An 18,186-nucleotide genomic window follows, 5' to 3' on the forward strand; every position below is an offset into this window, starting at 1 on the left:
GGTTGGTAAGGTTGATAGGCACTAGGCAAGGAACCAAGTGAACCGTTTAACTAAAATCTCTAAGCATTTGATAATATAACGGAATGTAATACTTTCTTCGAGTTGATAGCCAGTTTAGTTTCCTCTTTTGCAGACCTTGACACGTTTTCTAATCGGCGCGGCGCGTGTCTTTAGATCTGATGCTATATCAATGGCGACTTCACAAATATTTAAAAATAATTAAACCTTTCTATCGTAATAAATTATTGGGTATGCGGTGTTATATTTCCTCTTTCTTTAGCCATCGTTTCTGACAGCATTACAGTGTATATCATCAGGGCAGATGAGTAGATTGTAGTAAAGTGTGTGTGTTTATGTATTTAGAAGTGATAACAGGGCCGGTATTTCACTATATTAAATAGTTAAACTAATGTAATTTTCGGAGATTAGTTTTGGTGTAACCGTCAAGTCAGCCCGTCGCGTCGTCCTACGGGTCGGTAAGCAAGTCGACATGCGAATGCGCAGAAAATTAGTTTCGCTTTAGTAAGGTAACGGCGTGCAGCACAGTTCAGTGTGGAATTTTCTCGCTGAATCTTACAGAATTAGGTTTATGTCGATTGCTTACCGACCCGTGGGACGATGGGCTAAAACTAGCATTTATTATTAGAACAATTTTCATGATTTTAAAATTATTATTAACAAGTTAACTGTGTATTTATCATTTTCGCGTGGATCGAACGATGTATACAGGAATATCATTAAATGGAGGACAATAGCAGAAACTTAACCGTTTTAACTTTAAACTATTATTTCTTTTAAATATGTAAATATTGCACATTCTTTCAGTGCGACCGACCCGCTTTCACAAAATAAATGAAAAGCTTAGAACATTTGATAAAATAATTAGTGAATCGCGCTGTAGTTAAGTTTTATTTCATCTTAAATTAATAAAATTGACTTGTTACCTTTCATTTCTAGTGACTTTTCTTATGACGGGCTATAACACCCTGTATTATAAAGAAGTTGAGTCCATTTTTTAAAATTGTTTTTTATCAATGTTCGCATTCAAACTTAAATACAAGTATTTTTTTTTTAAAGTTTGTTTTCATAGTTAAATTAATTCTCAAAGTTTGAATTTTATTAAACCCACCAAAACGAGCGGAATCCGAGCGGTAAGAGGCGGGGTGTGGATGTGACGTCATTCAAACTGTGAGAACCACGTCGCTTAAACATTTTGTATGGAAAAAAAAATAATTTTTGTATAAGGAATTCCAGTAATTTTTTTTACCAATGTTAACCGTCTATTAGAATTGATGTTATTAAAAAAAAGGAAATTGATTAAGATTTAATAGTTAAATTAATATTTTAAGTTAGATTATTTGCTTCTCCCGCCCGGTACGGTATTGCCGTCGCTATTTGTTGACTTGCCCCGCGCCAATTCAGGACCGCCGCGCAGAAAAATAAAGACCAAAAGTAAAATAACGGTTTACAGCCCAGTTCACTGTGAGACTTTTCTGCGCGGAGGCCTGAAGTGTATCACATGTATAATAATAAAAACTTATAAGCGATGCAATAAACAACATATTATTATAAAGCACTATACGAATACGTATCTTTAGAAATCCATTTCATATAATAATAACAACAAATACCTACATATATTTGACAATAGATGGGAGCTATTTTTTCACATAGATCCTATTGACAAAGGGGTTTCTCCGGGAATGCAGCTGGTTTTCAGCAGTGCCGTATTATATGGTAAACAAAAGATGAAATATTTATAAGCCATCACCACATTATAATATATATTATAATGAGTAGAGAATAATTATCATGTCATGCGAAATCAATAAATATACCTGGTAAATGTCAGATGGGTAGAATACGCAATGATTATATTTATTTTATTCTGTAAAAATGTATTATATTTATCGTAACGTACAAATGAACAAAATTGATAATTTGATAAACTTACTTGGAAGCTTTAACTCCACGACCGGCTGTGATTTGACCCAAATAAACGTTTGGCCTATACACCTCTCTCATCTAAACCGACCATCTCTCATGTAATAGAAAAAGATGCACCATAGACATTGCGGTGACGCGTTCTACGTACAGCCACGATACAATACATGTGACGTCAGAATTCTTTCGACCAATCGTGGAGCGTATTCAGTTTATTGCTATTTATTGCTTTTTCAAGAACGTTTAACTAATTCTAAGAATAATACTATAGAAATATATTTATATATTTAGAATCGATATTTTTTGATCTACATGAACATATTTTTTTTAAGTCAAAATATTTTTCACTCAACTTCCTTATTGTTGATTTATTTTATCTGGAAAATTAACTTTTGAAAGAGATAACGGCTTAAATACAAATAATAAATTGAAGGAAATAATCCTGTTTCCTGTTTGAAAGAACCTAGGTTAATTTTAATTTATTAAAGTCGATTTTAATTTATTAAAATTAACCTAGTATAATAATTTTGTTTTGCTTATGTAATAACTTCATAAGAAAAACCTCTAAATGTAATATTTAATCACTGAAGAAATATTAACGACTCCCAAATGAAATTCTGACTGAATCTTTTTTCTGTATTTTCTGTTTCACATCTTTCGTTTGAGAGTCTTCAATGATTCATAATACTTTGATTACATATAAATTTATTGCGAGATAACTGTGTTTCACGTGTGAATATTTTAAGAGCCAAAAATCAAAGATCAGCAATACGGTAAAACCTTACCTAATTCTAAGCACTGGCAAAGGATAATAACAATTGTATGCTAACTTTTTTGACAAACAGTTTTACACTAAATACTACCAGTAGATTTCGCGATTCTTTTTTCGAAACTCGGATATAAAATCGGAAGAAAAAAAAATTATCTTTGGTATTATATACTATTTTCTACCTTTAGTATATAATACTAAAGGTAATATTAAACAAAAGATAAAAAAAATAATATTCTCTTAGTATAATATACTATTTTCAATACATCTGTTTAAATTTTTCTTTTTTTTTCGGTAATTAAAGAAAGCAAAATTTGAACGTGGAAATTAACCGATTTCCCGACACCCAAAAGAATCTCATTTTGACAATGCAGTCAAATTGACTCTTTGTGGCAATCACGCACACACACACCGACATATACGAATTTCTCTGAAATCGGATAACATTACAGTCGATCCTAACCGATCGGCACTTGGCGAGGTTGGCAGTTCCTGTGTAGGAAAGTTCAATCCTCAGACAAAACTAATTTCGATTTATTTTTAAATTGAAGGAAAAACATTGTTTTTTACAGGTCGATTTTTTGTGAAGATAAGATTTTGTGAAGATTTCATCAAGACTTAGTTGTGTTACAATCGCTCCAGTCCAAAATAACCCCCATTAAACATGAAATTTCATCTCTCGTGCACAATTTCTAACATCATATTTCATAATAGGCACCATTCTAACAATGATGACTTAAGACCCCGCGTACCAAATTTCTACTGACATAATAAATATACGAGTATATCATATGTTTCTAAGCTCTTAAAAAATCCGCAAATAAAAAAAAGAAAATATCTCCAGACTAAAAATAAATGCCGCCAATCGGAATTGAACACGTGCCTTCTGATGTCCGGTGCTCTGAAACCACTGAGCTATGTCGGCTTATTTCCAACACGCCAAATGATTCAATTTTCATGATTATGTACTTATACCTCAATCAACAACTACTGCTTATTATATTTTTCCACCTGTAAACAACTAACTTTATTTTGTAGGAAAGGCTTTGTTAGTGCTAAATTTCTCACTAAATTTATTTTTTACTCACTCACATTTACTCACATTTTTTCTCACATTTATTTTTACTCGGGAGATATTTTCAATTTGTATTGATATTTCATGCGACTAATTATTGATTATTATAATTTGTTATCCTTTATGCTATGCATAAAACCTTGTCTTATAAACATTAGTTTATCATTAAAAAATAAAAATCGTATATTATTTAATTTTTTCGCAACACACGTTTTTACGTCGCTTTATTTTTTAAAAAATTATTACGATACTTCAATCTTTTCAGTAATCTTCTTCTTCTTTTTGAACTCTTATAATGGTAGATGTTTTCGTTAGACGAATGGCACGCGGCAAAATGCGCAACTGAGCGACTTTAGTGACTTTCTCTCTCCTTGCCTCGCCTCTAGTTGCTGGCACTGGTTGAGCGAGAGTGTCACGGTTCAGGTCTTATGATCAGCGGCTGCACGTGACTTTGAACTTGTGCCAGTTGCGTAAGTTTGGTTTCTAAACAAGGTTGGAGAGGTTCTTGCCGGAACATAGTGTAACATTTCATTTCTTTTACTATACGATCGAGACTTTACAAATGTATCACCTTTGCAGTGTGTAAGTTGTAAGTTATGCTGTAAACCATTAAGCTTCGTTCTACGATCTATATTGAACATTTTAAATATCTGTATGTCAACCATTGAGTTACGTAAATAGAGTCTGTATTCTTTGCAAAATCAGTGTAAAATATTGCTCCGTGCGGGAACTAGGAAGCGAGGTTTGGAGGCTTTCGACGTCGTACGAATCTTTCCGACCAGGAACGAACTTGCTAAAGCCCGGAGGATCTGGGTTATTGGCGTGCTAATTTCAGTTTTCCAGTTCGACTTGTACAATATCTCAGCATGCATGTCGGCATTTTGAAGTCATTAACCCTGTAACCGACTGAAGCCCGTGGTAGGTATCTCACTGCGGACAATTAACCGATTTTTGTGGTCCATAATTTTGAACGCCAATGTTAGCTCTATCTATATACCTCAATGGCGTTATTACATTTGAAAAAAATCAATTTTTCAGTAATGAACATAAGGTTTTCAAATAAATTGAAATCTACCCAGATAAAAGGATTTTCCGTCACTCACAAGAAATGTGAAATTAACATAAATATACACGAATTCAAATCAAGATTGAAACCACGTTTATGGCGTGGTCGAGGAGTAAGTCTCTCGATTACGAATTGCGCAAATAATTTGTATTTATTTTATTAATGCTGTTTCATAAATTTTTTGTAAACATAAAAAATAATATGAGAGTTGAAGATATTCTCGGTAAAATATCACCATTCTGATTTTAAACTTTATTTGAAATGCATTTGGCCGTGCTTGTTAACCAGGTCTGAATAGCTAGGTAGGTACTTCCCCATTTTTCTCATTCCATCTCTTCTCCCCCCCACTAGCCACAGCCGCATAACATACCCCTATTAGGGATGCCATAGTCTCACTTGCTCCAGGCAGTTCAGACCAGTTGAGATTCTAGTCAGTATAGTATATACTGTTTGTACAATATTTAAAATAAATTCCGAAATAAAAACGCAACATTTTTCTATACGGAAAGATGTCTTGTATGGAATCTGTACGATCATGTATCACAGGGCTTGCAGATACTTTAATAGTACACAACTGCTGACCCTGTACACATCGCAAGTGCGCCCCGGTGATGAATTTGGCAGCCACCTCTGGTCTGGAGCCCCAAAATACCTAAAAAAATAACTCTTAACTTACTTAACTCTGTTCAGAAACGGGCGGTCCGTTTGATAGATTCCCTTGTTTTAACAAAAGGATTGTAATCTTTATAGCACAAGAGACAGATAGATATGCTGTCCTTGTTCTACGATGCTCCGAGGAACTAGCATAATTGATCCCTTCGGCGCCGGTGCCTGGTCATGAAATACGCCAAATGCGCCCCCAACATACTCGTACGTACATGGTTGAAATTTCACACATGGGAACGGGTCGCTTCTACGACTTGGTCGACTGGAACGATTTGTTGGATAAACATGGATCTCTTCAAGTCTTTTCTCTCCTAAAAAAGACCCACCACACACAGTATCCTCGAAAATGACATAGGCCCTAAGGGAACCTTTTTTCCCCAGGCCCCCTGTGTCGATTTAATGTAAAAAATATAAGTTGATTTATTTATTTGATAATATACTAAAATAATTTTAATATTTGTTTTTTGCAGACCAGCAATGCCATCGACTCCGCAGTCCCGGGCAGCAACAGGACAGAAAGGTTCCTGTTCGACACCCTGTTCGGGCTGGAGGTACCGTCCTTTACCGAGGAGGACGAAGATGATACTGGTACCAGAGTGAAGAACTGCACCTGTGGTGAGTGATACATTTTTTGGAAGAGTATTAAAAAATCCAATATAAAGTTCACTGGGATTTTACTGCGAAAAAATACAAGGAAAAACTTTAACTTAACCAATAATTCCTAAGCATGTGTACATTTACTGCCTTAACTAATCCATCTATTTAAAACCAATGAAAATAGTTACAGAAAATAAATATATTAAATAAGTGAATTTCAATAATTGATAGTTCAATTCAATTCTGTTCAATTCCCTCCATTATTGCAAGAGCAATATTTTCCTTTTAAAATGATTTGAACTAGGAGAAATTCAAGATTTTTTTCGGATTTTTCACCCATACATATACGTTTTTTTTTTAAACACAAAGAACGCTTTTATGAGCATAATATCACAATAATACTCCACCATGCAAGATGGGAATATAGTAGATTGGGAATTAAAAAACACAATAAATAAATTAAATAAATCGAAGCAGAGCCAGCAGGCCCCGAGGAAAATAATTTCTGTCAAGGCCTGTGTCATCCTTGAGGATGCTGTGTGGAGGGTATTTTTAAGGAGATGAAGTTCTAGGATGGAAAAGGGTGTGAGAGTTGGGTAGGAATCTGAGATTAAGTGTGTCCAGACGTGACAGACGATACAATGCGATGGGTCGAGAGAGTCCGGCTGGAAGGGTCTCCAAGCCTCTCCTGATATGGTCCGTCACCAGGACCTGGTCAAACCTCACCCCACAAACCACTCGGGGTGATCTTTGTAAGAGGTGTTGATTATCCAATGAGTGGATCTCGGGCAGCAGTATCCATAAGAGCCACTCTTTAAAAAATGAGACCGAGAAATCCTCATATTAAGGTGTTCAGACTTTTTACCTCAATTTGCATTTTGATCTGTTGGGAAGTAAGAGCTTCATAGATGCACGCACAGATGGCAGTGCATAGAGCTTGCGTGGAATTCCACAGGATGGAGCCACTGGCCAGTAGTCGCCAGGGCTAGTGGGTATGATCTCAGAGAAACTCAATGTTTCAGATTACAATTAGCAAGCTTCTAGTTAGGTCGACTACCTAGTCGCCATTATAATACGTGGAGTATTAATAAATCCCTGATTAATCTAAAAGAACCATTTAATTATAAACTCCTTCCAAGACGAGTTGGAGACCTGTTTGTACGAACACAACAAATAGAAACAATAGAAATTTGTGATTCTGCTGCATGCATTATTTGAAGTACCTTGCTACTTAATAATTAACTGTCAAAAGAGCTGTGGACAGAGTTATCAACAATATCAAATATATTATGCAGTTTGCAGTTTACACGAGCTCCCATGCAATAAGTAATAGATGTATCTGAATGCATTAACCACTTACCACACGATGACAGTAGCCAGTGGCAATGATTACACTTGCATAATTAGTGAAATTGAATTGTCTAACAGTCTCGTGCTGAACTGAATACATCATCGCAACTATTTTCACTTTCAACGAGTTTACCAAGTGCGATTTATGCAACCACTTTATGTTACCACAGATTGCACGTTTTCCGACTTTTCCAATAAACGGTTTATCGGAAATTTAACACTGAATTACTAGTTAACAAGTTAAGTTTTAAAAACGTATGCATGGTGGTAATTTATTGATATTCCCAATCTTCCATTTAGTTTAAAGCGAACAATATACACAAAAACTGTTTTCAATAAGAGAACGCAAGAAAAAAAGGAAAGATAGGATAGAAACTACGATGATGATTTCACCACTAAATGGCGGTATATAAAAGTTGACCCATTATACATAAAACATACTTCACAGAATACCAAAGTCAAAATTATTAGATTATAATTCCTCGGCTCACTAAGAAAGAAGAAAAAGAGCACAGTTATGGCTATCCTACGAAAAGTTCCAACGAGTTTAGGGTTCCGAAGACAAATTTATCGGGAACACAGAACAATATTTTTTACAAAGGTTTTAAATTGTTCAATGAACTCCGTTAAAAGTTGAAAAAGCTAATGTCTTAATGTTGTGAAGTTAAAATTTTAGTGCGTGGAGTGAGTGTATTATAATTGTAGTTTTCGAATAAATATACACTAGATATAAAGTGTTAAAAAATTATAGCTAAACAAAATAAACAAAAAAATATTACATTCACATTCGCCAAATGAGAGTAATTTTATTTTAAATTTAAAACAAAATTAACTGAATTTTTTTTTCTATAGTAAATTATGTACATAATTATTTAGTGGAACAGTAATCATGTAGTTAAATTTGCTAATAAAATTATGTAGAACCCATGCAAAAGGATAGTGTTATGCTAACCTAATTATTGAGGTATGTTATTATAGCCTTCTTTACCTATATTCTGTGCAGTTGAACACATTTGCAATTTCTGCGAAAGTATTGCCTACAACATGCAATATAGGTACAAGCGAGTATCTAAATAACTATATCATGATATTATTGTTGCAATTGAAAAGAAAAGTCAAGTCGAAAACAAGTCTTCTATCTGACAGTTTTAATGATTTAATTCTTTCATTAAGTGGTTGTAATTGATGGTTTCTATTGGTAGACCGAGTTTATAGTTAATATATAATATGTACATATTATTTTGATAAGTATGCTAAACAAAAGTTAACTTTATGATTTAAACAATTTTTATTCTTTTACTTCTCCTCTTTTTTTCTGTCTTTTTTTTTACATAATATATATGATAATTCGTCCAAATTTTGACTGTCCTAATACGGGCATTCCTCCTAGTTGGACATTGAAAACATTTTACAAATGTACAATATGTATGTCTTGTACAAAATAAAAAAATATCTTAGAAATGTATGCTGAATTTTCTCAATGGAATCGACTCGATATTCGACTTGACTTCGAACTAAAGAATTATATAAGATTTTTATTTTTATTTAGTAGTTCACAAATATTATCAATTTAAAATATTTAACAAATATATTTATTATTATAACTAATTGTTTCTCACAACTAATTATTACTAAAATATGAGTTAAATAAAATATAATCTATTAGAGCCTACCTGTATAGTAATGTATCTATGGTGCCTGCATATTTTCTAAATAACTTAACTGGAAAAAAACTTTACATTAATCAAAACATGCATTTTTGTAAAATGTTTAATTATGGTTAAAGCATTAATGGGGAACTTGCATCTTTATTTTAGAAATTTTCTCGTGAATTTTATTGGCACAAAACAATAAATATATAATCACAATATCTGATGTTCACTAGTCTTGAAAGATATTCAGATTTTTGAGCATCTCTTGTAATTGAGGTTTAAGTGACCACATAAGATCAATGATCACATAATAGAAGTTGAAGAAATTGCTTTATGATGATTTTAGAGTGCGGGTCTGCCAACGATTTGATTCCTTTGGAGAACCCGCTCGAGGAAGCGTGTTCTAATAGTACAGGTATATATTTCTGCTTACTAACTTTTCCTTAGACCTATTTGTATAGCAATTAATCACACTTGTCACTTAGCATACATTTTTTACTACTCTATACTTAATATTATATTAAAAATGTCTAGGAAGACCCTACGTATCGGTGACTGAGCTTAAAACTGCAATTACTTGAATTTTAAGACGTTAGAATAGATATCATGTTTTATTTCTTGTCACGCATAATGAAACCCTAAATCTAGTTATTTACTAAATAACGCTTTCTTGAAAATGGAAAAAGCTAGGACCCTTGAAAAATCACAAAATATGTCTTTTCTTGTCTTGACCGTAAAAAATTTAAACAATATAATCATGAAAAATAATTTTTAGGTTAAAAAGAATTGTATGATATGTAGGTAATTTATCGCTCGTCTTCTTTGATACATCATTTCCAATTTTGAAAATTAAAATTAAAATCATTTTCTGTTTAAACACTATATTATAGCAATAGCAAGGCAGGTACTTTATTACTTGGACAATCAGTTCCAATTTTGAAATTGACAATTAAATCCCAAGTAATATTATAAATACGAAAGATCACGACAACCGACCGACGTGATTTTTTGCAAAGGGATAGTTGAAAGAACTGGGAAGTGACACACTACTTTTCATCCAGAAAAAAAATTTCATTCCCTCGAGAAAAATTTTTCTACTTTCATTCTCCCTAATAACATGCGAGCGAAGCCGCGAGTAAAAGCTAGCACAAAATAAATCTTTGTACTGTCATTATTCCTAATACCACGAGAGCGAAGCCGCGGGTAAAAGCTAGCACAAAATAAGTCTTTGTACTGTCATTCTCCCTAACACCACGCGAACAATGCCGCGGGTAAAAGCTAGCACAGAATAAATCTTTGTACTGTCATTCTCCCTAACACCACGCGAGCAAAGCCGCGGGTAAAAGCTAGCACAAAATAAGTCTTTGTACTGTCATTCTCCCTAACACCACGCGAGCAATGCTGCGGGTAAAAGCTAGCACAGAATAAATCTTTGTACTGTCATTCTCCCTAACACCACGCGAGCAAAGCCGCGGGTAAAAGCTAGCACAAAATAAATCTGAATTCATTGAACTATAGATAGATCCACATATGAAATTAGTGTGTTAGGTAGACTTAAATGAATGTAATAAATACTGTTCCTTTTTCATTAAATTTCCATCAACTTGATTTAATAAAAATCAAAATGTGCACTTAATGGGATAACTATGATAGAACACGGCTTAAATCTATTCGGGTTTGTTACAATTTTAAATTCAGTCATCTGTTATTGCATTATATTATTAAATCTAGGATTAAGAATTAGCTTTTGCTATATAATAATTTATTTAATATTATATCCTTGACTATATCTACGCATCTTCTAATGCAATTAATTTATATATTAAACAAGAAAAAACTTACAAATTTATGATCATTGAAAGCACAATAGTGTCTTTAACTAGAAATTTTCGTCCGTTCAATGATAATTTGATATTTGAGTCGAGCACATTATTATTAGTATTGTAGCATTTGCCATAATCATTAGAACATTGTATTATTGTATTATTGTAAATAGCTACTAAAATGTATCTATAAATAATGCACCATGGAGATGATATTCTTCTTTATCCCAAAAACTAACACGTGAAATTTCAGAATGCGGAGTATCTAACCAGGAGAACAGAATTGTGGGAGGGTTGCCGACCGGACCTAACCGTTACCCCTGGGTGGCGAGATTAGTGTACGATGGTCAGTTCCACTGTGGAGCGTCCCTCATCACGTCCAACTACGTTGTGACGGCTGCCCATTGTGTTAGAAGGTACGTTTGATTGATAAATTTCATCACAAAAATAAGCAGACTAATATATCATTAATAAATCTATCCAGAATGTAGTAAACCTTTGAAGACAGAGTACATTCCAGATCTTCCTAGAGTTTTTATTGGCAAGAATCCATCACAACAAAGTGATGGAGGGTCAAAATAAATACTACTGACACCTGTCGGATATCTGTAAACTCTATGATATATATACACTAGAGTCATCTATGTCTCGCAGTTTATACTATCACGGTACGTATTAGAAAAACAAGTTGCGACAAAGATTTGAAGATCGAGAACACTGAGACATAGACCAACTGATGTGTATTCAATGTAAATATTCATCCCATGAACCTTTAAATGAATGATGTACATAAATATTTTTCATATATCTCAGAGTTAGTATCTTAAGTTAGATCACAGAAGCGTGTGCTCTAACTAGTCCTCATTTGCTTCCAGTCCTATGGTCTCCAAATCCTGTTTCAATCTACTTCCACCTAGTAAATCCTCTTTTTTATTAGTCTACATCCGGGCAGCTTCCACAGGTGCACCCACTTTTGATGTTAATATTATTCAATGTAAATCTTAATGTCGATAATACCATCGTCAACAAAACAAATCACTCATTAATTCGAAGAACACACGCAAATATTCATGTTGTGGATGGTTCTTCACAATAAATACTGTCATCATTTAGACTAAAAACTTTTACAATCGGGTTTTACAACTCTTACAACTTGTTTTGTAGGATGGCCTGGAGGCTAACGTCTTCTTTATTATGCTCTCAAAATTTCTCTCCATCTCGAAACTTCACGGTTCCCCGTACCCTTATACCCACTATGGAGGGGTAACCCTGTATACTACCAACATCTGTAGGATAAGTCTATAACCCATAATACCTTTCTACCTACACTAGAGTCTCGAAATATCACAAATTACATGTAAATATTGACGTCGAATTGTCTTATCTAAAATATATCGTCCAAATCATTGATTCCAGGTTAAAGAGGTCCAAGATCCGCGTAATCCTAGGCGACCACGACCAGTTTGTGACCAGCGAGAGCAAAGCCATCATGCGCGCCGTGTCAGTCATCATCCGTCATCGGAACTTTGATGCAGAGTCCTACAACCACGACATTGCGTTGTTGAGACTCCGAAAGCCGGTGGAGTTCTCCAAAATCATCAAGCCAGTCTGCCTACCGAAAGTTGGTAAGATATTCATACGTTTTTTGTATTCTTCTTCGTAACTAACGAACTAACAAACTATCATGCCATTTTAAGCAGCGTTAGGCAGAGAGGAAGGACCGCCAAACCATTCGATCTTGGCACATACTGCTTGCTTCAGTCACATTCATGTCACAAAGTCTCTTACATACCCTTTTGTTGTTTGACATGACTCCTGACATGATCCGACTCAAGTATCTGTTTAACTTGATCGTGTGATATCTTCCTTGGGCGTTTTCGATTTCTTCTACCATTAAATTTCACATCATATAATCTCTTTACACTCCTTTCATCGTTTATCCGCTCTATAATAATTCCAAACCATCTAAGCGTCCTTTTATTCAATCGTACTCATTACGTTAACATCAAAACCTTCAATCGATCCTTTTTTCTTACTTCTACGACTCTTCTAAAAATATTTATTTCGACAGCTTCGGCACTAGATCGCTCTCTCTCGTTAATCATTCAGATTTAGTGACGGTATGTAAGGGTGAGAAGATGTACACTAATTTTAACTGTAATAATTATGTTTTAATGGAAATTAAACAATTTCATGTAGCAATGTGCTTTTATATCAAAAATATAACTGTAAACATCCCTAATGCATTGTTTCCAGGATTGGACCCCGCTGGTAGAGAAGGAGTCGTAGTGGGATGGGGTAGAACCGCCGAGGGAGGGTCGTTACCCGCTATAGTGCAGGAGGTCAACGTGCCTATCCTCACCCTGGGCCAGTGCAGGGCTATGAAGTACAGAGCTTCTAGGATCACCTCCAACATGGTAATTAAAACACTAATATAATTTTATATTTATATTTTTACTGGTTTATACCGTGTAAAAAACCCAATCATTATTAATAGTTGTTTGATCCGGTACTTGACAGCGTACCCAAAACTAAACGCCGAAAACTAAATGAATTTAACTAATTATTACACTGAAATACCAGCCCTGAACACTCAATTTGGGAGGCGGGTTTGGGAACCTTCTATTGATAACACCTATGCCATAGGTTACCCCAAAGATATATAAAGAGATATGCTATGTTGGCCGCCGGACCGTAGGCGGAGTACTACCTAATTAGGGTACTTTGAATGCTATCGGGACGTGTACGCACAGAAATCTGTTCTATGTATTAGTGCGGATACCTTAGCGTAAGCGAAGGTGTGCAGTAGTATTGGTGAACAAAACCGGCGACACTCGGCAAAACAATTCCACTCAGTACGAACTGCTCATAGCACATCTCGTTCTTCTAATATCTTTGGGTTACCCCGATTGGCAGGGGTTCCCTGGTTCATCGGGTAAGGTATTTTCAGGATGCGCCTGCCCACCAGTTGCGTAGCGTGCCAGATCGGGAGAGGCTGGTTTGGGGAGACCCCTTGACCTCTCCAACTGGTCTCTCGACCCATTGCCTCGCACCGCAGTGGAAGGGATATATCTATATTTCCGTCACTCCCGGACACATTCCTACCCAACTTTCATACCTTTTACCTTCCCAGAACGTTCCCTCCTTCATTTCCTTAAAAAAGACCCTCCACATCTCAAAAGATGAACTAGGCCCAGAGGGAAGTTATTTTCCTCAGGGCCTCTGTGTGGGGTTAACCACAATGCACATATCTGCTCTAATGATGATGCGTTAACGCTTTTCCAAACGTTAGCTAAAGAAGGAGGAAGCGTAATACGCAAAGATATTAGAAGAACGAGATATGCTATGTCGGCCGCCGGACCGTAGCCGGAGTACTACCTAATTAGGGTACTTTGAACGGTATCGGGACGTGTACGCACAGCAATCTGTTCTATGTATTAGTGCGGATACCTTAGCGAAGCGTGCAGTAGTATTGGTGAACAAAATCGGCGACACTCGGCAAAACAATTCCACTCAGTACGAACTGCGCATAGCACATCTCGTTCTTCTAATATCTTTGGTAATACGGCATAATGACCCGAAATATTAGATGTCCAATTAATTTTGCTGTATTATTCTGCAGTTATGTGCTGGGAAAGGCAAGACGGATTCCTGTCAGGGAGATAGCGGAGGACCGTTGCTTCTGCAAAATGGGGACCGATTTGAAATAGTTGGTAAGGAAATAAGAGTACAACATATTTACAATACTCCGTCCGTTTGATAGAAAAGACCCTTTTCATAGAAGACTTAATTCAATTCAATTAGTTTATTCCTTTAAAAACATTACAAAATTATAATTAGTATTACATAATAAGTAAACGGTGTATAAACTATACCAGCATCAATAGAGCTTGCCTTTTAAAGGCAGCTTCACCGATGCTAAATATGTCGATATCCGAATTAATTCTGTTCAACAGCAAGACTGCTCTCCCCACCGGCATGACCATTGGCAAGTTGGTCCTGCAGGCCGGGAGATAAAACAGTCTATGCTGTCGGTGACGGAGATAACCATCAGGAACATAGAGACTAATACTCTCCATGATAGTCGGATTTACTAACCATCCACGAATCAGTTGGAAGAAGTGTGATACAATATGCACATCTCTTCTGACCCGTAGATGGTTCATACCGAGCATGCCCAAGAGAAAGTCAGTAGGATAGAGCCACGGGTAGTAGCCATACTCCCTCAGGTAGAGGAATCTCAGAAATTTCTTCTGCACTCTCTCCAACATAAGGGAATACTTCACCTGATGTGGGCTCCAAACCACCGACCCACTCTCAAGCCTACTCCTAACCAACGCAATGTATAGCACTTGGAGAACCCGGGTGTCTCTAAAATTCATCGCAGTGCGTAGGACGAAGCCCAGCATTTTCAGTGAAGCACTACACGTCATTTCGATATGAGTATGAAATGTCAGCCTACTATCAAACATGATGCCAAGATCTTTCATAGTGGAGACACGTTTTAAACTTCGGGCATTCATGGTATACCGGTAAAACCAAGTATGACGTGCCCTTGTGAAAGAAAGAATGAAACATTTAGAAACATTGAATTCGATCCGATTCCGTTTACTCCAGTCAACAATTCTATTAATGTCCGATTGGAGTCGAATGCAGTCTTCTAAAGTTTTAATTTCCAAGAATAGTTTTAGGTCATCAGCAAAAAGAAGTGACCTGGAATGCAGAATATTTTCTGTAATATTGTTAATAAAAATTAGAAAGAGGAGCGGTCCTAAATTAGAGCCCTGTGGAACGCCTGAGAGTACAAGGAATAATTTTGACATGAATATTCCATGAGATACAAATTGCTTTCTTCCAGTAAAATAGCTTGCAAAGAATATGAGAAACCGTAAAGAAAAACCTATAGTTGACAATTTATTCAATAATATGTCATGGTTTACGGTATCAAATGCCTTCGAGAAATCATTATATGAGCAATCTACTTGGTAGCCCTTATCTAAAGATTTGGAAACATAATCTGTGAGTACCAGTAGGTTAGTATCTGTTGATCGACCTTTTCTAAACCCATGCTGTTCCGATATTAAGAAAGGCTCTACTTGAAACAGCACATGTTTATGAATTATCGATTCGAATAACTTAGCCGGGGCGGAAAGTATTGCCACTGGCCTGAAATTTTCGACAGATGTCTTTGATCCACTTTTGAAAATGGGACAAATTTTTGAGAATTTCCAGGAATCAGGAAATACACCAGTATCTAAAGATAGGTTGAATATAAAACTTAGTGGCATTTTTAAAAATTCAACACATCCTTTTAAAAAAAATACTGGAAGAAAGTCTGGCCCAAGTGAATGTGTATGCTTCATGTTATTAATTGAGGATTTAACATCTGATTCGTCTATATGACTTATATCAATGTTTTGGGCTCCCTTCACATTCATCTTGGAAGCAGAAATGGGATTTAGTAATGGAGGCTCATTACTGTACACTGATTGGAAATGAGTTGCAAATGCATTGGCTACATCCGCTCCTCTAACTTCCCGATCACCATGCATCATGATGTCTGTTATACCACCATCTTTGCGCAGTGATTTTACGTAGTCCCAAAATGCCTTGGGATCATGCTTGATATCACTCTCTATTGAGTCGACATACGTTCGGAATGCTATATGAACATTTATTCTAACAACTGCTCTGAGGTTACTGAACATTTCATACTCATTTTGGTCACCAGTAGCTTTCCATTTTTTATGGTGAGCATGTTTTATCTCAATGCTCCTGATGGTATCTCTAGTGAACCACTTCGGATATCTACGTCCACCTCTGTTGGGAGGTTTCCTAGGGAAGCAAGCCTCAAATACATTATAAATACATGAATAAAAATGGTGTAGCGCCTCATTAACGGTATCGAATTTAGAAAGTTCATGCCAATCCAATTGGCTGTTAAAGTTTGACAAAATCACCCCTACCAAAAATCCATCCCCGCAAAGTTAAATTTGAATGAATGAAGTAGGTCGCAAACGGATTGCAATCTTAAGAAGAGGACTCTGTATTTCCACCCTTTACAGTATGGGTCTCATCAATAACCAAGTTCACTCAATTTTCTCCTTAAAAATACAATACTCACAGCATCCCCGAAGATGATATAGTGTGGAGTTAATGTAAAAAAAACTTAATAAAACTGAGGGAAACCTTTGGTCTTTCCTCGAAGGTTTTCTTTGGGAATTCTGTGTGGAGAAAGATGCGGCTTGTTATTGGATTAAATGAGCGTGGAAATTGTCCCCATAAATTTAGGCAAAATGAAACCTTATTTAAATACACTATTTTAATAGAAAGACAGGTAATTTGGTAAAAATTTATTGTTTTAATTAATAATTTTCAGGAATCGTGTCCTGGGGAGTAGGATGTGGCAGGCCAGGCTACCCTGGAGTCTATACCAGGGTGCCCAGATACCTCTCCTGGCTGAGGGGAAACCTGAAGGACACCTGCCTATGCTCACCCTGATCGATCTCTATTAGGAATTAATCTAATTGTCATTAATAAAAAAATAAATAAAAAAGTGTTTTAAACTCAGCGGTACGAGCTTGTCTAACGAATACAGTTATCTAAGTAAACTTACTCACACAAATAACTAAATAATATTGGCGCAGACGGTGGATACTTTTAAAACACTTTTTTTATATTAATAATATTTACACTAATGGCCTGACTGCATAGTTGAGAATGTCGATCTATGTCATTAAATTAATGTTACACAGGCCGATGCCTTGATAGCTCGCAACAAAAGTCACATTGCTTGGTGCAAAACACACAAGGGCGAAAATAACTACAAAGTTCATTAAACTTAGGATTTGTATAAATACTCAGACGTAGAAATTATATAGATATCTTTAAACATATATGACTTATGTTTATAAGTTACAGTCTATAGTCATCTCGAATAAAGTACCTACATGAACGGGGTTCGATGACACAACTTCGAGTAGGTAATAAACGAAATTCTTTGTTTTTTTGTGTATGCGTATACACGTATGACACAAAACCGCGAACCAAACCACGAATTGTAGGAAATGAACAAAGCAACCGCAACCGCGATTACTTCGTTTCTTTCCCGTAGTTAGTTCGTACGTAAATACGCGTTTTGGTTCGTACGTGTATATGCAGCCTTATGCAACTCTGTGTATATGTATATTCTATAGTTGTTGTCATTTGTTTTACTCTAGGTAATGATTAATATTAAGAATTCT

At 35.7% G+C, this 18,186-nt stretch overlaps 1 protein-coding gene across 1 annotated transcript; it reads left to right on the top strand.

Moving 5' to 3' along the window:
* Positions 1-5,691: 5,691 nt before the first annotated feature.
* LOC149418029 (trypsin-1-like) lies at positions 5,692-17,443 on the top strand. Its single transcript, XM_089639881.1, has 7 exons — positions 5,692-5,724; positions 5,991-6,135; positions 11,196-11,358; positions 12,359-12,567; positions 13,199-13,359; positions 14,565-14,655; positions 17,322-17,443. Exons 1-7 carry the CDS (start codon positions 5,692-5,694, stop codon positions 17,441-17,443), a joined length of 924 nt encoding a protein of 307 aa, XP_089496007.1.
* The last annotated feature ends 743 nt before the right edge of the window (positions 17,444-18,186 follow it).

This window comes from Hesperophylax consimilis, chromosome 14, assembly GCF_061612785.1.
Source record: "Hesperophylax consimilis isolate HC1 chromosome 14, BYU_Hcon_1.0, whole genome shotgun sequence".
Classification (NCBI taxonomy): Eukaryota; Metazoa; Arthropoda; class Insecta; order Trichoptera; family Limnephilidae; genus Hesperophylax; species Hesperophylax consimilis.

Bases quoted from the DNA above. Each gene is read 5' to 3' on its own strand.
- LOC149418029 (XM_089639881.1), top strand. From the start codon at position 5,692: ATGAAATACGCCAAATGCGCCCCCAACATACTC. The intron at 6,136-11,195 runs GTGAGTGATACA...GTGAAATTTCAG, and splicing joins AGTGAAGAACTGCACCTGTG to AATGCGGAGTATCTAACCAG. The intron at 13,360-14,564 runs GTAATTAAAACA...ATTATTCTGCAG, and splicing joins CTAGGATCACCTCCAACATG to TTATGTGCTGGGAAAGGCAA.